At 36.5% G+C, this 23,631-nt stretch overlaps 1 protein-coding gene across 8 annotated transcripts in view; it reads right to left on the bottom strand.

Annotated features, from left to right (window-relative positions):
* The window catches only part of PIK3C3 (phosphatidylinositol 3-kinase catalytic subunit type 3), a 73,303-nt gene that overhangs the window by 15,204 nt on the left and 34,468 nt on the right, over positions 1 to 23,631 (bottom strand). For 7 of the 8 annotated variants that reach the window (XR_008463683.1, XM_054184723.1, XM_054184726.1 and 4 more), the window contains 4 exons: positions 22,324 to 22,408; positions 21,025 to 21,099; positions 10,185 to 10,353; positions 4,890 to 4,980 (listed from right to left, as the gene is read on the bottom strand). Coding sequence is in view for 6 of the 8 variants with exons in the window: in XM_054184723.1 (XP_054040698.1) it covers positions 4,890 to 4,980; positions 10,185 to 10,353; positions 21,025 to 21,099; positions 22,324 to 22,408 (420 nt within the window). In the remaining 2 variants the exon portion in view is untranslated. The remainder of the gene's footprint in view (positions 1 to 4,889; positions 4,981 to 10,184; positions 10,354 to 21,024; positions 21,100 to 22,323; positions 22,409 to 23,631) is intronic. The other variant, XR_008463684.1, reaches the window with a different exon arrangement.

Here is a 23,631-nt window from a genome sequence, read left to right as displayed (position 1 = left end):
AAGAAAATATCCACACCGTCATCTTTCTCCGGTAACTAAAATCAGTTTGTGCAGAGCTTGTTCTCTTTTGAACAAGAAGAATGTGAAAGTACCTTCACAAATGACAGGAACAGAGCGCCCAGTTCTGCTTACACCATCCTGTGCAATAAACCCTGTCAAACAGGTATAATCTATACTTATTTTACAGAAAGGTGTACATGACACAAGCTGCTGTTTCAGTTTTGCCTTGACTCAATACATATTTCTCCCAAGACATTTCACAACTGTGGAGAGAGAGAGACACCCAGAGAATATGGTTTCAGTTAGATTTTAAGCCTGATTATACAATTACATTCTGCCAGTTAGCTCCTTGGGATGTGGGATGTCATGTTGTCACCGGAAATTAGGTGATATCTTGGAAAAAACAGTCTCCAACTACAGAGATCCTGCCTTCCCTTCCATTCCTCAGGTTAGTAATACTATTCCTTAAGAGTGCCTTCTGCACTCAGATTTTTCTAAAAGGTCTCATTTAACATACCAGTCTGAATTTTTTTTTTAAACTAAAAATCACAACTCAAACCATCCGATGTCTCACTGAAGAGGACATGTTCCACATAATGCTTTCTTTTATGATCTTACTTTGTTTCCACAAAGTCCAAGGACTGCTGACTTGCAACCACCTTTTCAGTCTAACTAGTGAGCACCCTGTTACAATACACACACGTATATCACAGGAAGTGACAGAAGAAACCACAAGAAATCAAGTCATACAACACGGCAGTAGTGTTCTTCACTCTATTTCAGTTCATTTTACTCTAGCCATCATTATCATGAGGTGCATGCAAAATTTATTTAGAATATGTATATATTACAAAAATTAAACCCTCATTCTGGCTCTCAGAACTTGGTAGATTACTTCCTGAAACGGTAGGAAAGGGGAACACCAACAATATTTCCAAAGGTGACTTTACTCACTAGCACCTTTTTTATATCTGACCGTATTTTTCACCAGTGGGCAGATACTTCCTGCAACGTAAAGCACCTTCCTCCTATTAGAAGTGAGGAGGATGCATTATGTCACTTTGTGAAGCTAACATCTAACATCGTAATGAGGAATTAAAACTATGGCCATTCAAGAAAAATCTTTCTTTAGAAGTAATCTTTAGAATAATTCATGCCTACTTGGTAACAGCAGCATAGCTGCACCTACTGAAAAATTCCAGTATCAAGGATCTCTACGCCAAACTAATTGTCCGCCAAAACAACTGAAGCATAATACTCCCTTCAGTAAGCATTCCTTTCTTTAAAAAGAAGAAAATTTTTTTTTTCCTACTGTACAAATTTCCTTGTGGTTCAATCATAAAGTAGTATTCTGATTTATCACAAAATTTAGATAAGGTTACCTTTATCTTGTTACCTTTACCTGACTTGACTTCAGCTGCCTGTGAGACCAGAGTCTGGCTCACCAGCAAAAATGAGGACTCTACAAAATAGAGAATGAGTATCACTACAGCACCAACAAGGAAAATGATGGCTGTGAACTTCCACCTACGCTATTAAGCGGGATACCTTCTTAGCTGCAGAAACATTTGTAAATCTCCACCTTTGTCTTCCATGAAAGTGATATCACGGTTGAAATGGCTATTGACTAGACTCACACATCAAAGGTAATTTAATTTTACGAGTCAGTCCAAAATGGATCTTCAGCTAATTTGAGTCTGTTGAAATATATATGGATTTTTTGCCTAAAGCTTTAAGTAAAAAAATAAAAATCAATTGAGATGCTGGAAGCATTTATTCAGTTTTCCTACAACAAGGTACGGTATTATCTTGTTAAATGACTGAACAAACTTGCCACTCAGCCCAAGAGATGCAAGACACCTTGTTCCTTTTTTTATTAGTACTAACAAAGCTCATAACTGTTCTGAGACAGGTTAAGGGGCATTTAATATCCAAAACGAGTTTTCTAATGCATTATTTAATAAAAACAACAATGACCTATTGAACTTTCTATAATGGGTTAAGATCATTCTGATCCTAGCCCGTTTACAGCTGATTTGTTGTTTTTTTAAAGCAAAAAAGTAAAACCAAAAAATCAAGAACTAAAGAAAACAATTACTGTCATAGGAGCTTTGTACATAGTTGTATACATCCAGCAGATCGTAATGTCAACAACTGCTTTATGAGGGGTCCCTCTCTTCACCTAGTCTTTAGAGATCCCATTATGACATATTATTTTTACACAAATTCCAGCAGTCTATTCAAAGGACAATTTTGGAACCAAAATGATCAAACCTGAACAGTTAACAGTTAATACCAGTTGAGCTATCAGAAAAAAGTAGAGTTTATATAAAATAAAAATATTAGGGGAGAGCTGAAAAGTCTATGAATTACAAAGAAAGTATTTATGAACAAGCTAAATAATTGTTTTATCTTTCTGATAATACCTTACTGTTTGAAAGGAACAAGCACACTAAAAAAACCTACACAACTTCGGAAAGTAAAATCTTTTCCTCTCACAACACTTGAAAATGTGAAAGTGATTCGCTTTCATCATCGGAAACACTTGACTTACTGCTTCAGTTCTAGCTCTTTTCACATTTTAAAGCCTCTGTGAATAGAGGGACTTGAACCTATCATGATGGTAAAAGTTGCTGTTCACTAAGCTGCAGCACTGTCAGAGCTCAGTACCCCAGTAGCTAATTGCTGCATTTGATCTAATAGTGAACTGTCATACAGCAAATAAACTTATGTTCTTTCCATGCAAAGAAGGCAGTACTATTTGTACTTTGTAAGGGAATTTAAAAGTAACCACATTGACCTAATTCACAGCTCTTAGAGCTTCCTTTTAGATTTTCCTTCGTTCCATGATCTCCAATAGGATACAATACAAACATGCTTTACATAATCTTTACTGTACAGCAGTGAACTGTAACATAGCAGCTGTAGAAAAGATTTGTTGACTTTCAATTCTGTATCTTGATATGTTATTTCAAGAAAATGTATGGGAAATTTATATGGAATAAGAGAGTTTTAGAAGTGTCTGAAATGCCCAAATGGTGCTAAATGAAAACAATCCTTTACAAATACTTTACAGAACTTAACATTCTATTATCATTAATTACAGAAAACAATATACCCTGGGACACTGCTTCTACAGAGTTTACCAACATAAAATACAATGCCAAGATACTAATAAGAAACAAGGATATTGCATGTTAATTGGCAGTGAACGCCGGGAGACTCAGTTTGATAAAAAATGTCAAGAGCTCATGAGAGAGTATTCCAGTCAAGGATGAACACTATCCCGTCAAGCAACAGTGAACTCTGGACAGAGATAAGTAAGATTAAAATATGCAGCAAGTCCCAAACTTACTGCTGCAAACATGAAAGAACCAGCACTTCTGGAGTTCAATGAAACCACCAGTTTGGGCTCTTGACAACTATTTCAGTCAAAGACAAACTTTCCAAAAATAGTCCCTGAGCTACTTGCACATACATACATCAGTTTCTCCCAGGATTTATTGTGCATCTATTTGTAGACTTTGCAATCTAAAAGGGTTTCCCCCTTCTTTAGTCAGAACAAAACATGTCATCTTTATAAAGATGAAATTCATAGGCACGTGTTGCAAGCATACTGTTGGGAAGGTCTCTTCCTCCAAAAGAGGGTCTCTACAATAATGTAGTTACTCCCATCATCTACAACTTGGTATGTATTGAACCATTACGGTTTTCTAATTTAAGCCTCGGTGTCCCATCTTCTACCTTTGCAGTGCATTTAGGGACAGTGAAGAGGTTCAAATATTGATACAGAAAACGAATTAGCTGTCAGTTTCTTCAGTAAACATCCAAGTGGAGGGTGGGCTGCCATCTGTACCACAAAATACAGCACTTCTGGCTAGCCCAGCCTTCCTGGAAATGAAATTGAATAGCTATATGTACTCTTTGTATCAATTTGAAACCAACAAACTCTGAACAGAAAAGCTCAAATTCTTGCAGGCAAAAGGAAAGATTTTGTTGAAGTCACATTTTTGTTTTCTTTAAGGGAACTATACTAGAACATAAAATATTAATTTAAAGATGCTGAATCTCTGCTTTCATAGCCCATTGAAAACACTGAAGAACAGCCTATTTTAGAGAAAATCCACTGCTTGAATAAAAATTACACTGAGCTGATTTCCATCAGATACACAGGCTCCACATAGTCTTTTGTGGAATTAAAACAGATAGCCCTTCACTATCAATCGGGTTATAAAAAAGCCAACATTTGCCTAAAATGTAAGTGTAATGAAATCTAGATGAACATTTATCCTTTTTTTTTTTTTTAATGTCAACTGTTGTTGAGACTTCAAATGGAGAATGTTTCAGGCTGGCACAAAGGGACAAAGTTAGAATTACGGGACACGACTTTGCTTTCACAATAAACAAACATTTCTTGGTGATGAAAATATACCAGACTACTGGTTTTAAATCTTCAGCAGACTGTTTTTACATCCAGCAGGAGACTGCTTTTATAAAACCATTTGTGACTTCCAGGATTGTAGACTAGATGGAACAATCTTTCATGATACGGTCAGTGTCAATTGCTTCACTTAACAAAAGTTTCATAAGGTGGGATCACTATTCTCAGCAGAACGCTAAAATACTACTTGGAATAGAATGCTAGAGCAGACTGTGTGCTCCTGCATGGATGATGAAGACCAATTCTGTAATTATGGGCACATGCGCTATGTGATCTCAAAAGTATATTCTCCTATCTGGAGCTTCAAAGATACAAGAAATCACTCAAAACTCATAAACAGAACCAAATACTTTCAGGTCACCAGCTACAAATATGTGACCAAAGTGACTGCAAGTTTCATGACACGATGACTTCGGTTATTGAAAGACGCGGAAAGCTTTCCAGTTACCTTTTTTACAGTCTTGTCAGGTTCAAGAGCAATATCTGGAATGTTGGCATCCACCATGAGGGAAAATAAATTCAAGATCAAGTTGGAATACCTAAGCAGAAGAGCAAATTAGGTAAAACACTTTGCAAACTGCAAAAAAGACATTTTGTAAACAACTTCATTTAAGAACACATCATCATCTTTGTGTGAACTGGTAATGGTTCAGAGGAGATGCATTCATAACGCTTTGTTGAACATATTTATATTAAAAAGTAAGATACCTGATATTACCAGTGCAAGTTTAACCCTCAAATTGTCTCAAACTGACAAAACTGAAGAGACTACTCAGATTTTGTTATAATCTTCTAAAAATTGTCAGAACATTTATCCAGGGACATATCAGATATAACCTATAATATCAAATATTGTAGGATTTAATGATCTTTTTTACCTCTAGTAGGAAAAACACATGCTAGAATATTGACTCAAAGGTTATTTTTTATTAAAAAGGCTACCTGTGATATAACAGTATTATATAAACTAGCATTCAAACAGCTGACAACTTCACAATTACAAGAAATGATTTTTTAAGTTGCTGCAAGGCCTCTTCCATAACAAGTTGAATATAAGTGATTTAACCAGATCCAAGTGTGCAGTTGCTCAGTTAAGCTGCAATAAAAACCGGAAGGCGTGCTGCACTTGTGAAGTACAAATGTCACTTATAACCACTAAAAAAGACAAGACAGAGAAGAGTTTTCAATTTTAACGTGGTGTGGAAGTACTTGCAAATCTTTGAAAGGAAACCATTTTCCCCTTGCAGGAAATTAGCTGTTAAGTTGCTTTTTGAAAGCATAATTTTCAAGCTGTTCAACAAACTGAAACTTCCCTTCCTCTGTAAAGAGATCTAGGTCCCCTTTCAGAAACATAAGTAGTAACTGACTTCAAAATCTGAGATATTGCTTTGCTGAGAGCACTAAGGAGCTTCAGAGATGATAGAAAATGAATTCTTAGCAGCAAAACTTGTTTATTAGCAAGCTGCTGAATATATATAAGCTGACAGTTGCAAGGAGTACAAAGTATTTTAACTACACAAAAGGACTGCTTCATAGCCATATTTTACAGAGTAAATACTGCTCAACAAAAATCTCTATAGAAAAGCATAATTCCACCAAAAAACTCTTGACATTTCATTATGAACTGGAATTAGCACTACCTAACACATTCCAATGTAAGTTTCAACTCTCTACAACACAAATAATTAAAATAAATTGTTTGGGCACAAATCTTCCCTGTCTAATTTGTTTCAGCTATTGTGTTTCACTTTCTCAGGGGCTGGAATGAGGAAAATTACAAGAAAGATGATGGGCAGGAAAATGTTATGCTACCATTTTGTCTCAGATCCATCTAAGAAATCTGGCAGTTAAGTTACTTTGGTGCCCAGAATGGTCACTACACGTTGTAGGGAAATTTTTTTCTACTTGTCTGAAACAAGCAAGTCTCACTTCAAACATACTTAAATCTTATAGCTACATTCTGTCAATTCTCTTCCAGGTCATTGGTAGCTTCCATTCATAGCCCTCCCTTTGAACTGAACAAAAAGTCCAGAGTCCTTTTTCCTCCTGAACCACATAGAGGATAAGAGCTCACGAGCGCTACAGGTCACTAGGGTTATTTATGCGCTGGAGATTTGTAAAAAATCTAGGCCAGTTAAGAGCTGGTTCTGTTCCACACAATGAAGTCTTCTGGTTCCTGGTGCTTAAAGTAAAAGCATAAGATCATCTGAAGAACCTCATTTAAAAAAAAAAAATACATCAAGAAAAGGCAATTTCGGGGCTAGTATGGGGCGGGAAGAGACAAAAATCGTGAGAGCTGCTACTATACTACCCACAGGTCTTTCCTCTGCCCCTCACTCTAACATTTCTTTAACTCAGTAATGAATTTTAGTGATCTAAGGATCAAAAACAGCTTATTAAACAGCTATTAGCTGCCTCTAGGATCCTTGTTGTATTTCACAGATTTTTAGAAAATTCATTCAAAAATCAGGACTTGACAAGAAAGGTAAGAGCTTCCTATTTTATAGACAATTGACTGTCATTTTTCCCATAGGCAACATCCTTGGCAAATATGCCAAGACGTTCACAACCAGTCACCTGACAGCCCCAATTCATCCTAAGATTAGACATTTTGCTGGAACACCTGAGTTGGGAATCTGACCTGTAAAAAACCAAACACCTTTTTCAGGCAAGTCATCCCACTAACCTTTGACATCTATGTTACAAAGGCCTCCTGAATGGCTGACCTCCATCCACAACCGGAACGAACCAGGAGCTCAGTTTTTTCTAGATTTAAGGAGCTTCAATTAAGCACCTAAATTTGACCTCGAATCCCTCTCTCATAAATGGATTCTTTCTTTTTGTTTTACAAAATAAATGAGCACTCAGCCGCACTGGAGGTTGATTAAACTTACAGTTTGAATAGGAAGTGCTAAAAACACGGAGTTTCTGCAAAAGTTTAAGAAATCCAACAAAATAACTACTTCTACATAAAAGAGGCATTATATATACCAAGAAACCCACATCAGACAAGTTCAAATTCTTGCTGCCATCTTTTCTGAGAAGAGCAGCTTTTGTTTTTAAGTGCTTAATATCCCATCAAATATGTGTTTGATCCTAAGCACTTCTTTATTTAATTTTTTAACATTGACTGGTCCTTTGCATACAGATGTCTTAAATCACCTGGATATTTAGGCTGTGGACACTGCAATGTTATCAAATTTGAAGCCACAAGCTTCCCTTACAAAGCCAGGACAAGAAAGCACCCGCAGTCCCAAACTAAAGCCCTGTTTACTTGGTCTAACTCAAAAATTCCTAAGTGTGTGTGTGTGTCTGTGTCTGTCTGCGTGTGTGTTCTCTCCTTTAACAGATACTCGCCAATCACTATCATGCCCCACCCCAATCACTATCATCTCCCAGCCAGCTATAATGATCTATGGCACTTACTCCTCCAAAAGCATTTTCTCCCAGTCCAGACTCAAGCAACACTGACCTCATCCCAACCAGTTTCAACTTTACTCTTCCCTCTCTTCACCATCTACGCCCAGCAGCCAGAAGAATATCTAGATCTTGCACTGCCTAGCTACAACATTTCCAAATAATCAGCACTTCCCCAAGGGAACCACAACTTTTCACTTGTTGCCTGTAGTTTTGTCATTCAGATCTATCTGGGTCCCCTGTCCACTATACCACTGAGAACAGACTGGGGAAAAACACTCTGGTCCAGCCAGCTGGATATCCTCATCCTTACGGAGCAAATCTCAGCCCAAACTACAGTTCTAGTTACTTCCTACTCCTTTGTCCCTATCTATGGCCGACTAACACAAACTGAATATCAAAGTTCTCATGACTAACACAGGGGAAATCCTTATTTGGGAAGGAGTTGTTCAAAAAAGTGAAATCTCTCCCACCTCCCGAAAAAAAACCCCAAAACCAACAAAACCAACACACCAATGTTCATATGCCAAACTGCTCCCAACCTATGAACAAAACTATTTTTCCACTTACAAATTTTATAAACTGTTTTTATTTGTTTTCACTATGCAACACCCATTCCACTAGGATTCCCGAAACACTGATACAACACTTGAAAGATGTAGAGAACTGCCTATATGCCAGGGAAATAAAGAAGAAAGAATAAAATACAAATTGATGGAGACGACAAACAGAGTTTGCATTGTGTCTTAGCAATCAGAGGTTATGATTTCACACTACTTAGCCAGAAGTATCTGTGAACGGGTTTGTGTCAATGTGCATAACTGTTAGAAGTAAGCCATTCCACCTCTAATTATTCTTTTTTCAAGCACGTAATCTTAATCATTTTTAGTTCTAGCTGCTTAAAGGACTAGTTATAAAAATACTAATATTATCCTATGCTACCTTTGTTGAAAGCCTTAAAGATATTTATCCAGAACCATTTAAAAATACTTTCCTATTAAACTGAACAAATATTGGAGAGATTATAATTACAACTACAATCCCAGACATTAAAAATGAAACCATCTTGATTTACAGTTTTGTTTTATATACAAATTACTGCTATACTCCACACTTAATGATCATCTTTGTAGCAAATCATTACATAAATTAGTGCAATGGATAATTCTTCACTGACACAGACCTTTCCATTGGAACAGCTACGTTTAAACAACAAAAACAACTCAAGTATTTCACAAATAAGAAATGCAGTATCACGAAACACTTTTAAGCAAAATTTAGAACATGGAATACACATTAGCCTTCCCGATTGTTCTCTGAAGTAATAAATATTGTTTGCTGATAACACGCTGCTGTTTTTTTCATGCTACTGAATAGCCTTTAACCCATTAATGTCAGTTCATAAACCAACTCCTTACTCTTTCTCCTTTTAACAAGAGAACTACACGCAGCACTTTCTTTCAAATCATTGACTGAATACTTTTCATACTACATGCACTTTTTACTTGTGCTTTTCATATTACTAGTTTTTTTCCACATATTTGGAGGCTTACATAATATGATCTTGATATCAATGTGAAATTCTTTCATCTCTATGGAAGATGTACTAAACGAATGACTGGACAGTCAAAGCATGCTTACTCATGTTCTGCTTCAAACGGAACAAAGCTGAGCTACTTTGCTCAGAAAGTCGATGGTAAATGATAAGGTCACTGCAAAATAATGAAGCTGATTCCAAGTCTAACAAGAGATCTTTGTTTGTAAGTAAATACAGCTTTAGCTGTCACAGTTCTGGGTATCTACAGAAACTGCTAACTTACTTGATTGTCACTACAAGTAGCTAATTTTTGCCCCACAGGATCTAAACACAACTAAGCTTATATATGTACCATCTACACGCCAAAGAATTTCATCATCACTAATCTAAACTGAAGGAGGATAAAGAAGCAAATAAGTAATGACTTGGAGTTAAAAGGACAGTTACTTGATCAACAATAATCACAGAAAAGGTTGCTTAAGAGCAAAAGCATATCCAAAAAGCAAGATATAAATTAATATCCAACAGGACTTATGAAAAAAACTATTTAGGTTATCAAACAAGGAACATTGGGGACCTTTAACTTGAAGGATAATTACACTTAAGCTCCACGTTACACCAATACTGTGGTGTCTTGACTCCTTTGTTTCATACAAATTCTTGTGTCTATGTTCAGACTTCAAACAAGTTTTGAATTTTCAGCAGAAATACTCTCTGATTCATTTACTTCTCTTCTCTCCTGCTCTACAGCGTCTCTAACAAATTTTAGCACCAAAACAGTACTGTTACCTGCGGAGATGCAGAAAGGCTGTGTAACACTGCTTACGGAACTCCTGGTACTGTTCACTCTGCGTGCCTCCCATACCTTCCACCATCTCCTTATTCAGCTTCATTGGGGGAGGTAGAGGCTTAGGGTCCCGACCCAAAATATAACCAAAGTCAATGTGAAATAGTTTACCTGTAGAGGATGGAAAGGCAAACGTATTTACTTATTTCAACGCTTCATATAGTAGCAAATCTTGATGCAAAAATTAGGGGGGAAAAAAAAAAAATCTTTAAATGCAATCTCTATAGCATTTATGCCGAGCAGCTCTCAAAAAATACGATTCACTGTTTTCTGTAAAATTTATAACTGTATATCTTCAGCAACCAATTTGAAATTACGGATTTAAAAAAATAAAGCTTATTTCAAATTCATTAAGAGTACTAACAAACAAGATGAGTTTTTTTTCCTTTTTTCTTTTTTAAACATAGACTGAAAGAATGTTGAAACTGGTCAGCAGATATTAAACGCAGAATTATATAAAAGATACTACTAATTCTTTGTGTCTTCTTTAGAGTTTGTTAGCAAGTTAAGATACTAATACAGACATCACATTGCTTTTTGTATCCCATTTGGTTGCTGCAGCATCAAATATGTTATTAGTTGTACATTAAATTTACCAAGACTCATGATCTTAACAGAAACCTTTCGCAGCTACTAAATACTGAATAAGATTTCAAAGCTGTTTCAAAATTCTTTAAGAGTTGAGTAAGATTAAACTTCATCAACAGTTTTCAAATACACTGAAGAAACCTGACTATAATTCCATATCTGAAACTGTATTTCAAATGTGCAAAAGTCTTACACTTTTTCAGTACTAAAATGCAATATTTACATCACTTCATGTTCCCTTCTCATTTAAAATATTTTCATATTTAAAATGTTTCTGTAGCATTAACTTGACAGAAACGTTAACATCACTTACTCCAAACGCACAAGGCAAGTTGCCATCCTATCAAGAACTTGAGTACCGCTATGCTGTTTGTAATATTGCTTAGAGATTTACTGGGAAGTACTCACTGCACTCCCTTTCAATAGTACTGTGAGATGCAACAGGTGGCAAAATGAACAACTGAAACACCAGCAACTTCAAAAAAATCCTACTAAAACGTTTAGATAGTTTGAAGATTAAATATTATATAAATGCACAAACAAAAATGTTGTCGACAGAAGTCAGAACAGCACAATTCATGATTCTCAGGAAGCCAGTTTCTAGGAGCGTTCTTGCCCCACTTAAGTGGAAAATACTGACCGTATAAAGCAAGAAAACAGTTTCTGAAAGTGTTCTGCAAACAAATTTTCAGTTTGAAATGCATAATTTCAACAATGACTTGTGCCATACCAGAGCTGCATTACAAAAAGATAGTAAGAACTCATATATGCCAAGAAACATTTATATAAAAAATGATAATTAAAAAAAATGAAATCTGTTAAGTGATTTCCTTAGGACAGAGAGGAATCATCTTCCTCAACTCTGCAGTAATTAGGAATCATGAAGCAAATTAAGAAGTAATAAAAGGTGGTATGTGTTTGAAATGTTAGGTAATTTAAGTTTAGCATTCAAAGCAAAGGTACCCCGTGGCATAAAAAAAAAAAAGTCTTATATGACTAATTTACAGAAGAGAAAGAAAAGCAGATACAAGACAGAAGACGTTATAAACGAGAAGGTAGTTAAATTATTGGCACAACTATTATCTAGACAGTCACAGAAAGCACAGAACGCACAGAGAGTCTTGCTTCAGAATTAGGGAACTGAACAGCATTATGGACAGAGATCTGTTTGCCAAGGGGTATTTTAACCTGCAGCATCTGTATTCATTTTAATATTTTCATAAGCTTAGGTGCTCAGCACTCTTGAAAAAATGAACAGCCAGTATTTTCCAATTAGTCACCCCTCTGACCATTTCACTGAATAATAATTTTCTATCAGAGGCGGCTGCTTGAGATCTATAACAAGCATTCTTCTTCAACCCAAGAAACAAATTCCATAACAGTCAATCTTCTAAAGGAGATCACAAGGACGCTTAATAAGCAGGCAAAATATTTGCCAGTTGATAAATGGCACAACCACTACATTTTGCATCCCAAACTGTGCCTACTTGCCCCCCCAGTAGTTTTTTCAAGCTGTTACAGGAGTTACTTTTAGAGCTCATTTTTGCACACTAGGTTTTTGAAGCAGGCTTTTTGATATATATATGCACACCCACCATTAAATTACAAAAAATGTTTAATTAAAAAGTTTGGGGGGTCTGTTTTCTGTTCGCTTATTCAAACCTCCCACCTTGAAGAGTCAAGAGACAACATTTTGAATAAAACAATAACTCTTGTGGCAGTAATTAATTCTTTTTTTACCATGCTCCAGAGAGAGGGAACAAGAAGCAATAATTATTAATTAAAATTGGTAACAAATATGCATCTAAAACATTCAAAAACATTTTAATAACTGACTACGTTCACATAAATCAGTTAGATATCAAGTAGTTTACTTACTCATGAAGTATAAAGCAAAGTGTAAGATGAGGCCACCCTGCGTTAACACTATAGCTTCCCTAGCTGTACTTTGAAGTTCAGCAGATTTTCAGGCTGACTCAAAATGCATGTTAAAAGCTTTCATTTAAATACATTAAATATATTTAGTAACTTTCAAGTCCATGTACTAAACACAGACTTCACTCATTTTCATTTGTGCGGCTCCTCCAAGATCAATTAAGCCAGAATACTATTGCAGAATATGGACAGAAGGCTCCCCTTGGTGCTTGCCTGAAGCTGCTACACCAGAAAAGACCAGCCAGTCAGCCTGAGGGAGTACTGCAGTTTTAGAGCATTCTACCGAGACGCCTGATTCATGTTCTTCTTGAGGACTGAACTACAACTGGAACAAACAAAGAACAAGCCTGCTTTGGACAAATGAAATTGTTTGCATATTTAATACTGAAAATTAGGTGAAGTTTATGTTTTTATTTATGTCATTAAATAATAAATTTATACATGTAATAAACTGATGATTTGAAATCTTTTAATCCTAAAATAAAAGTCTGCAAGTATCTCAAGCAATGATGCCAAGTAAAATTTGTATAAGGATAGAAACACCGAATATCCCACTTTCACGATACTTATGCCACCATTAGACTATCACTCAGTATAACCTCTACCACAAGAACAAGAATGGAGAAAGTTTCTGGTAACTATCTGACAAGGTGCAATGCCAGAAAATACTAAATAGTAGCAGAAAGAGCAGGATAAAACCAGGAACTTGTAACACCCCAGCTCTATATAAAGCAAGTGTTATATATGAACTTCAAACAAAAAACACCACTTTGATCTACAAATTACCGTACTGAGGATGTAATTCTAAGTGGACAGAAAATATATTTAGTCAGAATTTTTATTCTGTAAGAATTAACTTCCACTGTGAATACCATATTGTCTGGTCATCACAGCTAAAAACAGACTACAGGAGAATCAGCATCCTATTTGGGCAGGTGTTGAGTGAGATTTTTAGTTCCGACATGTCACACAGTTGTGCAGTTTGCACGTGGAAGTTCCTGAAAGTTATGTAGTTTGGTTGATAAGAAGTATACCTTCTCAACTGAATTTAGAAGATGACTCTTTCAAACTTCTATTTCACAAAATCACAGAATGGCTGAGGTTGGAAGGGACCTCTGGAGGTCATCTGGTCCAACCTCCTGGTCAAGCAGGGCCGCCTAGAGCCAGCTGCCTTGCCCAGGACCATGATCAGACAGTTTCTGAGCATCTCCAGGGGTGGAAACTCCATGACCTCTCTGGGCAACCTGCACCAGTGCTCTGTCACTCTGAGGAAAAATTCATACTCATAGCACAGTATTTATAAACAATTAACATCTATCCTCCCAGAAAATTAGACTGCTTGTGAACTTTGTGTAAAACTGCTTTTTCTAAAGCCTTTGAACTTCCATGTTTTATAAAACAATTACATTTCCTTCCTTCAATATACAGTGTCAGTGCCCGAACCCATGCACTTTGACCTCTTAGACCACCATGTTTTTACCTCAGCTTCTAATCCATCTTCTTCAGATTCATCACCTCTTAATTTAAAGGGCTCTTAATTGTTAGGCATACTTATAAATTACAAAACTGGACTTCTCATTTTGGTTTACTACTGTTACTGAATGACTGCTGATGGGTGAGGGTTTTTAGTTTGAGTCGTGTTTTAAACTAAAAAAGAAGTTACTTAAGACACAGCTACAACAGATTTCACCCTCTGAGCCTCTTACACACTTGTAAGGCTAGATAGAATGGCCTTGGATTTCTAATATTTAGACAGTGAAACCTTTAGAGACCTATTTAGAAATTTGAGCTCCTTATAAAACTGGGGAATTTTAGGCACCTGAAAAAACAAAACATAACAATTCAGGAAACACCTCGAGACCACAGGAAAGTATGCCAGAACTTCGTGCCGTTTTGAGGCTGGCAGCGGGACTGTATGTAGGCACCTACATATAGTTCAAGATACACATCTTTGGACAAACATTTCTGAGCCTGAAAGTAGCTCACCCCTCAAAGTTTAAAAGATGACATTAGAACTCTTTCAGGGAGCAGGAAAACATCTCTGCTGGGAAGACTTCAGAGTCCCTCACCTTAAAAAATGGTGCCTTAATAATTACTCTCCATTCAAACTATTTTACTGAAGAAAAAGGAAGACACAAAGCATTTACTGACTGGAAGAGGACGAGATGTTTCCAGGAATACGAAATAATGAAGCACACGCACACAGCAATAGCTAATAACATCTGACTGCAGGTGGAAAGGCTGATTTGTCCATCACTTTTACTGCTAATGCCTAGATTTTAGTACGGGAGAAAGTTCCACAAAAACTGCTTTAATTCACCAGAGGACTGTTAGGAAAAACTACGGAAAACCTGCACAGAACTCTCAAATCCTTAAACAAAATCTGGAAGGCAAAGCAAACTAGATGCAATTACTAAAAATAAGTCTGGTGGCAATTGTCTTAACAGGTAAGAAAGCATTACAAATTAACCTGAACTTATCTGTTCCCACTTTTGGGAAGAGGGGAAAAAAACCCAACCCAACCAATACACAAAACCCCCCAAGTTCTGAATTTCAATATATTTTCTGTAACTGCCACTATTATTTTAACCTGGCTTGTATAGAAAAAGTACCATTTTGTGACTATTTTAACTGAATTCCTATTTTAAGTTTGACGCAATAGGCTGAAAATTCCTCTGATGAAAATCAGTGGATGGATGTTGTGGTTTCCATCCATCCACTGATGGATGCTGATGCTACCATCAAAATTTTTTCTTTCCTACCAGAGCACTGCCACGGTGAAAAAAACCAGAATTCCTAATTTATTGTCATCATTTTCATCAGCTATGCTATAACTTTTCTAAGACTACACAAAAATGGAATAAAGTAGTACGAATTGTGAAAGAATTATCCAGGATACAGATTTTAAACTCAGTATGCAGCAACAGCTGGAGGTGAAGTTTATCATCATCATCCATATAATGGATAAGGGCCCAGCTTGTACTAAGTATTGTAATTCTTCCCCTCACACCTTGAGCCGTCCACTCTCAAAATACACTCTATGCATGTATGCATAGTATAACAACAACAACAAAAAAAAAAAGACGCCACATACTTACTATTAAATGAGAAATACCCTTGAAGATAGCTAGAAGAGAAAGTGTTTAGCATACTAACAGCTAAAAGTTTATATTCTCTTTGGTAAAGAAATGGGAATCGCAGAAAGAAACCTAAAGGATAACAGTATGTGTTAATTTTGTTATTTTTCTAAATATTTTTCTAAAAAAAAAAAAAGGATGTTCCTCTATCAAGACCAGTAACATTTAAAAACATATTTAAAAATTCCACTGCATTTTACATACTATAGATACTTGCAACATTAATGAATGCATTTATCACTGTACTTATCTAAGCAGTGATACAGAAAGAGGGTTTGTATGCTACAGTTTTCCTTCTATATCATCTTCAAGCCTGCTTTGGGATAGATGGTTTTAACTGAAAACCACTGAAAATACAAACACATGGTGTCATCTCACACAGGGAACTGTTTAGATCTTTGCTGTCTTACCTGCAAACACTGTGAGATGAAAGAATAAATCAGATGTCAATTGGTGTACTTCACGCTCAAGACAGACCACAGCCCTACCTTTAAGGAATAAATGAGAAGACAGTCCAGTTCTTTCACCTAGGTACGCATGATGCTAAAAGCAAATGTCTCTTTCAAGGTCTGAGCCCTCAGTCTTTGACCTGCCCTCAGATATTAATAACCTAATTTTATCCACATCCCAATATGCTCTACTGCTACAGAACAAATTCAGGTGTGGAGTTCAGATCAAAGTGCCTGTATTTAGGGAACCTATAAAAGGAATTTCAATGTACATTTAGGTCCCTAAGGGTTACTGAAATACTAAGCTGGCCAGTCACTAGGGTGAGACTTAGTTGGTCAGACACACACATGCAGTGCTACTCAAGAATGTCATTTGAGTGTCTCAGGACATCCTAAAGTACCTAACCGTAGCCTGCAAATATGACAGGATCTTTGCGAAACCTTTGTCTCTCTATAAAGCAAGCTATTAAGATATTTCAAATGGGACAGGAGACTTCACTTGTCTATCATAGCTGAAACACTATATAAGCTATAATGATGACTGTCTTAAAAAGACTTAGCAAACGTGAAGACATCCACATCTGGGTGTTACATCAGTAGCTAGATCCCATCCCTACAATCAAAACCGGCGAGTGGAACAAAAGCAGAAGAAAGTATTTTCAAGGGAATGCATGACATAATTGAAACATAGCAGCATAACACGTATTACATGAAAGTTAACTGAACATGCTACATCTGTTATATCACAATCCAGCTTCACAACCACCCAGCTCTTTCTTCCAAGCAACAAAGGGCACATTAGCTAGCAAATCAGATACTGGCATTAGTATATAAATCAGTCTGTAATCCTACAACGAGACGCTGATGCTACTTAAAGCTGTGTATTCAGCTGCAAAACAGTGTCTTGTTATTTGCAAGTCACAGTAATATCTGCTGTTATATATTTGGAAACAAGAAATTAACACATACAGCAATTGATAACGTATTTCATCTCCAGGAGAAGTAGGAAGCTGAAAGTTCTCAGAGAAAATAAATATTCCTGTAACACACTACTGACTATATAACATGACCTTCAGGTTACAAGCTAAGGCACATTTGTGAAACTGATGCAAGTATTCTTGTAATTTTTAACATTACTGATAGATGAGGACGTTTTGACTAAAGGTTCCCTATTCTAAACAAACTTCTACCGCTATCCTTGGAGAATAATGGTACAGCATTTAAACATGTGAAAATCTAGATTTCTTGTTTCAGACTTAATAAAAAAGTCACCCTATTTACAGAATTAGAGGCATAAAACATTCATAGAAGACAGCAGAAATTATTTCACCCAGATAACAGACATTCTCAACCTATAGAGCAAAAAAAAAAAACATTTCTAACATTGAGTTGGAAACAATTTGTTTTTATGAACTTCAGTATCTATTGCTTAATATTTAAATTATACCACATCTTTTACAAGCATAGACATCTGTATGTTAGAAGATGATGCAACAATTCTATTGGAAGGAGTCCAACACAGATGTGGCTACATCCACCAAACTAAAAGGTAGAGCTGAAAAAGGTAATGATATATATATTGCCACACAAATCCAAGAAAAGTATGCAAACCCACAGCTGGTACTCAGCATTCTTTACCCTACTGGAAAGCTTCAATCCATTAAATAACTATCAAGAAAGGATGCATATACAGCCATATAATTTTGAAGAAAGGTACTTATAAGCTTCCATTCTTCAACAGAAGAATGAAGTTAGATTTTTTCCAACTTAAGTCTAAGAGATTCTCACTAGCAAAAAAGAAGCCTTTGTAGCAAGCCTTTGTTGTATTTGGAACATAAGAATTTCTCTTGATAGCTCAAAAAACATCCCTGGGTATGTGACAGAGCATAGCTAGCAGATGAAAACAATTTCAGACTCAGAAGGTACTGTGGATGCGCACTGCCCTCTGCTGTACTGCTTAAATTCTTCCACTGAGACGAATGGCCATTGTGCTGTTACTTTTTAACATAGGCAAAATACACTTTACACCAAATTACAATACTAAAATATTACTACTCTGAGCATGCAAGCAGTGCCCGCTATGGAAGTATTTACAACTGTCACCTTAAGACAAATGATAGAGACCTCTCAAGACAGATTTTTAAATGTCCATTTGTATATTTCCAAACAGGTAAGGAAAAATGCTCCTGCTTTAACTGTTCCCCCATATGCTTAGGGCAAGACCTTTTACTCTAATTGAGGCCAAATGGCTAATTTTCAACTCTATTTTCATAGAGTATGCTGATTCATACAGCCTTATCTGTAAATTAATAAGCCTTTCATATGGATGTGTCTCTTTTCCCCAAATTTTTTTTAGCCTGCAAGGAATGGTTTTGCTTGTTAAAACTTTGTGAAGGTTATGCAGCTACACACAAACTCATTTTTCAACTAAAACACTTGAATTTCCCTCCACACCAAGGCTTTGATTGTAATAGTTGGAGTAGCTTAATTTTCAAATCGTTCGTTTCCTCTAGTAGACAGATCTTCTATTTATTTAGAATCACCAGAATTATTCACTCTACCTGGTCTGTCATTAACCCACACAGATGGCAATAAAAAAATAATATTAAAATAGTTAAAACAAGTTACGAAGAATCAAAATGCTTATCTGCTGATTTGAACTTTAAAGATACACGGGTTTTTCTGCAAACTAAAGGATGTAGTTGACTGAACAGTAAATTGTACTACCTTCTCTCTCTCAGTTTGTGAATTTATAATGAGCAGGACACACAGAATCACAGAATGGTTCGGGTCGGAAGGGACCTTAAAGATCATTTAGTTCCAACCCCCCTGCCATGGGCAGGGACACCTCCTACTAGATCAGGCTGCTCAAAGCCCCATCCAACCTGGCTTTGAACACCTCCAGGGATGGGGCACTGACAACTTCCCTGGGCAACCTGGGCCAGTATCTCACCACCCTCACAGGAAAGAATTTCTTCCTGATATCCAATCTATATCTCCCCTCTTTCAGTTTGAGGCCGTTACTCCGTGTCCTATCATAACACTCCCTGATAAAAGAGTCCCTCCCCATCCTTTCTGTAGGCCCTCTTTAGGCCGCTATAAGGACTCCCTGGAGCCTTGCCTTCTCCAGGCTGAACAACCCCAACTCTCTCAGCCTGTCCTCATAGCAGAGGTGCTCCAGCCCTCTGAGCATCTTTGTGGCCCTCCGCTGGACCCGTTCCAACAGGTCCATGTCCTTCTTGTGCTGAGGACTCCAGAGCTGGACGCAGTACTCCAGGTGGGGTCTCACCAGAGCAGAGCAGAGGCAGCAGAATCACCTCCCTCTACCTGATGGCCACACTTCTTTTGATGCAGCCCAGGATGCAGCTGTCTTTCTGAAACACTGAAAAGTCTATTTCCTTGTTTGTTTTTAGAGAAGGCTTAAAAATATATACATATGTATATAATCTCAACTAGAGCTGAATGGTCTAGCCAGCTCAGTTAGGCTGATAACGAAATACTTGGATTTTTGCTGTACAGCGGTTCGATTTCCTCAGGAAGATAAGATTCACAGGCAATAGAAAACACTGAAGTGAATCCTCCTCTGACAGGTCTCACGTGACGCTCCCACTTCTGGGACGTAACATGAAATTTCTTTGAAAAACATACAGACCTGGAAAGCTCAGAGAACCACGTTGCTTAAAAGAAAGTCAAATCTGAGGCAAGAATTCACACGGAGATCCCAGTGAAGTCAACATTATACCTGATTCCCTATGACTACTGATAATAATTCTCTAAACATCTAGTGCATTTGGAATAGCATACATAAAAAAAGCAGAGTTATTAGACAACTATTAAAATACAACTGGCATCCAATTAGTAGATCTTAAATTTGCTGTCTGATAGCATGTTAAAAAAAGCTACTAAACATGAATGCAACAATTTAATGAAAAATCAAATGGTTTGATAAAGAATAATTAGCATACTTGGAGTTGGAGTCAATTTACAAATATTTTTTAATGCACCCTTTTTTTCAGCTTTGGACCAAGAGTTCTGAAAAAAAAAAACCCTGTAAGTATTGTGTTAGCCATGTTTAAGATTACAGTGAAATGTTTCTTGGTCTTATGTACAGGCAGACAAATGTTACTGTATATTATGTTCATAATACTTTCAAAAAAGGTAGTATCACTCAAGAAAATATTCATGTTTAATAAAAAACAACTTGCAGGTCCAGCTTTTGGTGTAAAAAGCATGACAGAAGAACACAGGACTGTAAAATAAGCCAACTGAAAACTATTCAAAAACCCCAGGTGTTTATAAACAAGTCTGTGTTTAGGTGAAGTTAAGACTTTCACTAGCTACATGGCTCTCAAATGACATGAAGACCACATACACACGTTGTATCTTGCTTCTAATGTCTTTAGAGAGCAATTAATCTACTTGTTTTCTTATTCTTTAACTGTCACTTCACGCTACTTCACATTGCTTCACACTACTAATGGTTTAAACCTAAACTTTGATTCACTGGATCAAATATTATCTTAGATGAGACAATAAAACTTTACATTTTAAAATATATTCTAATCTACAACACTCAGTGGCTTATACTCAAAAGGAAAAGGGAGCAAAACAGTATCAACACACAAGAAATTAAACAACTGCTGTTACAAAATTATATTGCTAAAAAGAATTACCTGTTTTTGTTAGCAAAAGATTATCTAGATGTCTATCTCCAACTCCAAGGATGTAGGTGATTACACAATAACCAGCTGTAAAAGTAAGTTGTAAATATCAACATAAGTACCCTTCCTAGAGAACAACAAGTTCCACATAATTAACAACAACATATGACATCATCTTAGTTGTTGTTCAAAAGTAACAAATATGCCATAGAGACCAGGGGCAGGGGTGGTGCTGGTGAAGAATAATCAGGATTATCAGCATTATTAAGAACACTTAAGTAATAAATTAAAATGGTGAAGTTTATTCAGTACTGCCTAGATTTTAATTTCTTACCACACAACTATACGCTTAACACTTAACACTATACGCTTAAACTCATTCTGAGACTAAGATACACCAAAACATTAAGATATTTTAAGACAACTGTAAACAAGCATTAGCTATTCATATGAATCTGAATGTGTACGCCAGCAGTATTCACAAGCTAAGCAGTAAGCCAGGCAGTGATAAATAAATTAGAAGGAATGCAAACTGTTTCAATTCTTACTTTCACCCACTAACCAGAACAGTTTGAAGCAGCTCTAAAGACCGTGCAATAAGAAAGAGAAGGAGAAAGGAGAAGATACTGTGGAGCAACAACTGAATTACTTTTTTTTTTTTTTTACAAGGAAGTTGCTTTTAATTTAATGGACAGCAACTGTATCCTTTTAACATTGCCATCAGTTTACCAAACAAGAACTACGCTACTGCTTTTTCTTGTCGTCCAAAAGAAACAGTACGTTGAACGTAAACTCATGCCCCAAAACCCCATGTTCTAAAGACAAATTAATTTTTTCTAATTCAAATACAGATGATTTCTTATTATGTAAATGCTTTACATCTCCCTGAATAATAAAGACCCCAACTCATGATGCAGAGGGAACAGAGGTAAGCGTATTGCTAGAAAGCAGAGTATTTAATTTCAGTCTCCTTTAAGGAGAACAAAAAGAGGGCTGAGGAGAGCAATTGTACATGACATGCCAGGCTCAAAACTATTATCATAGAATGGTTTGGGTTGCAAGGGACCTTAAAGACCATCCAGTCCCAACCCCCTGGGCAGGGACACCTCCCACCAGACCAGGTTGCTCCAAGCCCCATCCAACCTGGCCTTGAACACCTCCAGGGATGGGGCAGCCACAGCTTCTCTGGGCAACCTTTTCACAGGGATTCTGACAGAAAGTACAGGCGTAGTTCCCTATCTGCAGTCTTCTAAACTGGTATGCCTTAAAACCTTCAGATATGAAGTTATCAATTGTAAGAGTGTAACTTACCACAGCTCTTAACGTATGTGTCCATTACCTCTGCACTTATTCCATGAGGGCCAGTCTCACTTGGTGCGTGTTTTCTGAAGAAGTTCTGGAGGGGAAGTCATCAACATATTTAGTTATTCCACATGATCTGAAACAGGATCTTTAGAACTTGTAGCAAAAAAAGATTTAAATCAAGACTACAAATGGCTGTTAAACTAACAATCACTCCCATAACCCAAAGTAAGATCTAACTTTGTATTGCTTTATTTATTTTCTGTCTGAATCATCACATTCTTACACTGAACAGAAACAGAGCTGAAGTTCAAACTGAAAAGCAGTTTTCTTTATACAGCTACAGAAAATTAACAATGCATTGAAAAGTTACTAATTAACAACTATGAGTGCAAAATACTTCCACAGGAGACTCTTTAGGCCAGATCGACAAAAACTAAACCATGACTAATAATACAGATTAGTAACTACATTTGGGATACACACTCTTACAAGGTTTATGATCATTATATGTCTCCATATTCCTCAATACAACCAACCGCTATGGAATTTATAAGGAAAAATCTAAGGCATCAAATGGAAACTTTGCATGTCCTGTAAAATGTAAACATGGCTAAAGCAGTCCTTCCCACCACTCAAAAGAAAACTGTTGTTTTTTTCTTAGTAGCAGCAAAAGATAAGTAAATTAAATCCAAGCTTAAGCATAAGTTTTTTCCAGTAAGCAAACACTGAAGAGAAGCTTTGTAGGCATCTGGATGACATATAAGAGACTAAAATCATAATGAAAAAATGAAGGAAATCTTAAAAAAGAGAAGGGGTACTGAAGGAAGGTACCTGCAGGCTATTTAAAAAAGTTTTGATGAAAAGCAGTCCTTTTGTAACATTTCTCAGTGTTTTAAGGCCTGGGGACAGCTCTAATGACCTTTGCTTACAGAGGAACAAACCCTTTTGAGATACATTAGAAAAGCTGACAAAAGTAGAAACATTCTGTTAAATGAAATCCTTAAGCAAAACTTGGAAGGAAATTTTTAAATAGTTAACAGGGTACTAGAGAGATCTTAGTTTCAGTACACCAAACGTTCACATGCCATATGTAAAAAAACCCCACAGAAATGCAAACCAAAAAACACAGACAGGTTTCAGACCATCCACATGCTAAACTCGTAGAGTGTGGAACAGAAATACCTCCAAAACATGAACTGTAATTTCAAGACTGGTGATAGAAGGCAAGTAACACTCAAAAAAACAAAACACCTCTTCTTTCCTGCGGATTTGCATTACCAGCCCGTATTACATTACTTGCTTTACATCTTTTTA

Source organism: Rissa tridactyla, chromosome Z (assembly GCF_028500815.1).
Source record: "Rissa tridactyla isolate bRisTri1 chromosome Z, bRisTri1.patW.cur.20221130, whole genome shotgun sequence".
Classification (NCBI taxonomy): Eukaryota; Metazoa; Chordata; class Aves; order Charadriiformes; family Laridae; genus Rissa; species Rissa tridactyla.
Note: the sequence above shows the minus strand (reverse complement) of the source record. Positions and strands in the feature narration are given on the sequence as shown.